Here is a 1,272-nt window from a genome sequence, read left to right on the forward strand (position 1 = left end):
ATGACATCTCCTCCTTTTCAAGTAATTAGGAGGACAAGCGATAATGATTGCGTCGACAGTTAAAGATCTGGCTTTGGCCTCTTTAAATTAACTTCGTGTTTTGCTATGTAAGTGGCTTAAAAAAAAAAATTAACAAATTTTGCGGTTGCCTATTTAGACTCTAGAAGAAATTGCTCGATGAATGGCATAATTCACAGATTCACTCGATTTGCGCTGTTCTATATACAGCATGTCATTTTTTTATGTTTATTGTCAACAAACTATAAAAAAAACCATCAGCTTTTTTTGTTTTTTTGAGAAACGATGTCAGTTGGCTAACATCATGATACATGTTACCGCCAAAACTAAAGTTCGTGTTATCAAGGTGTTTGTATCGAAGAATCGGATCGTTTATTAGGTCAAAGATGAAATACTTTTCGGCTTTTCGTGCTTATCCTCAATCGCTCACGAATAATAATCGAAGATAGTCCGATTCCGTAACTCACGTATTCCAAGTGTGTGATAGCAAGCGTACATTCTTTCAGAAACCTTCTAAAGCTAAGGAGAGAAGCCATTCCTCGGAAAGAACCCGCAGCGAGGTCAACGCTGAAACGATTGTATTTCAACATTGTTTCAAAAGAAAATAAAAGGACTGATTCATTTTCTTTCCACAAACATTCGCATTAGCCGTCTGTGGAGGTTTTATCCCGATAATCTGTCTGAAATATTAATTTGTCTTTTTTTCTGCACTCCAGCATGGAATAAAAAGTTGATTTATGCAGAAACGCAAAAATCGAATATTATTGATAAACGGAAAAATCAGTAAAAACTCAGTGTTGTTCAATGGCCTTGTTTACACTAACACTGTTCAGCTCGCCTTGGTTGGTTATCATGATTGCGACAAAAATTTTGCTGAAACAAAGAAAACTTCGTACCTTTGTTCTCAAACAGCCCCGCGCACCTCGACTCTTGCTGATCTCGGAACATTTCTTTTCCACACGACACAATGGCTTTTAAATTGACCGTCTTTTCGATTTGAAAAGTTGGAGGACCCAAGGAAAGCAGTGAGTTTACTGTCGTAGTGCTGAAGAGCCAAAGCATTATCAAGCACGTGAATACAAATTGTTCCATCGGACTTCGACGCAGAGACATTCACTTGCAATTAACGTCTACTGACTCATACGGTCTTCGGTAAGATTCTAACTGAGAATGGAGCACGTCGGTTGGTATTCTTTGGCTTCTCAGGTCAAAATATATGCTAACACTTGTTTTTGTTGAGGATCTCTACCGAGT

At 38.1% G+C, this 1,272-nt stretch overlaps 1 protein-coding gene across 1 annotated transcript in view; it reads right to left on the reverse strand.

The window, feature by feature from the left end:
• Positions 1-1,272, reverse strand: part of LOC138045459 (uncharacterized) — a 70,744-nt gene extending 69,472 nt beyond the window's left edge. The window contains exon 1 of the mRNA XM_068891972.1: positions 915-1,272. Within this exon, the coding sequence (XP_068748073.1) occupies positions 915-1,131 (217 nt within the window). The 5' untranslated portion in view covers positions 1,132-1,272. The remainder of the gene's footprint in view (positions 1-914) is intronic.

The sequence above is a fragment of the Montipora capricornis genome, chromosome 4 (genome assembly GCF_036669925.1).
Source record: "Montipora capricornis isolate CH-2021 chromosome 4, ASM3666992v2, whole genome shotgun sequence".
Classification (NCBI taxonomy): Eukaryota; Metazoa; Cnidaria; class Anthozoa; order Scleractinia; family Acroporidae; genus Montipora; species Montipora capricornis.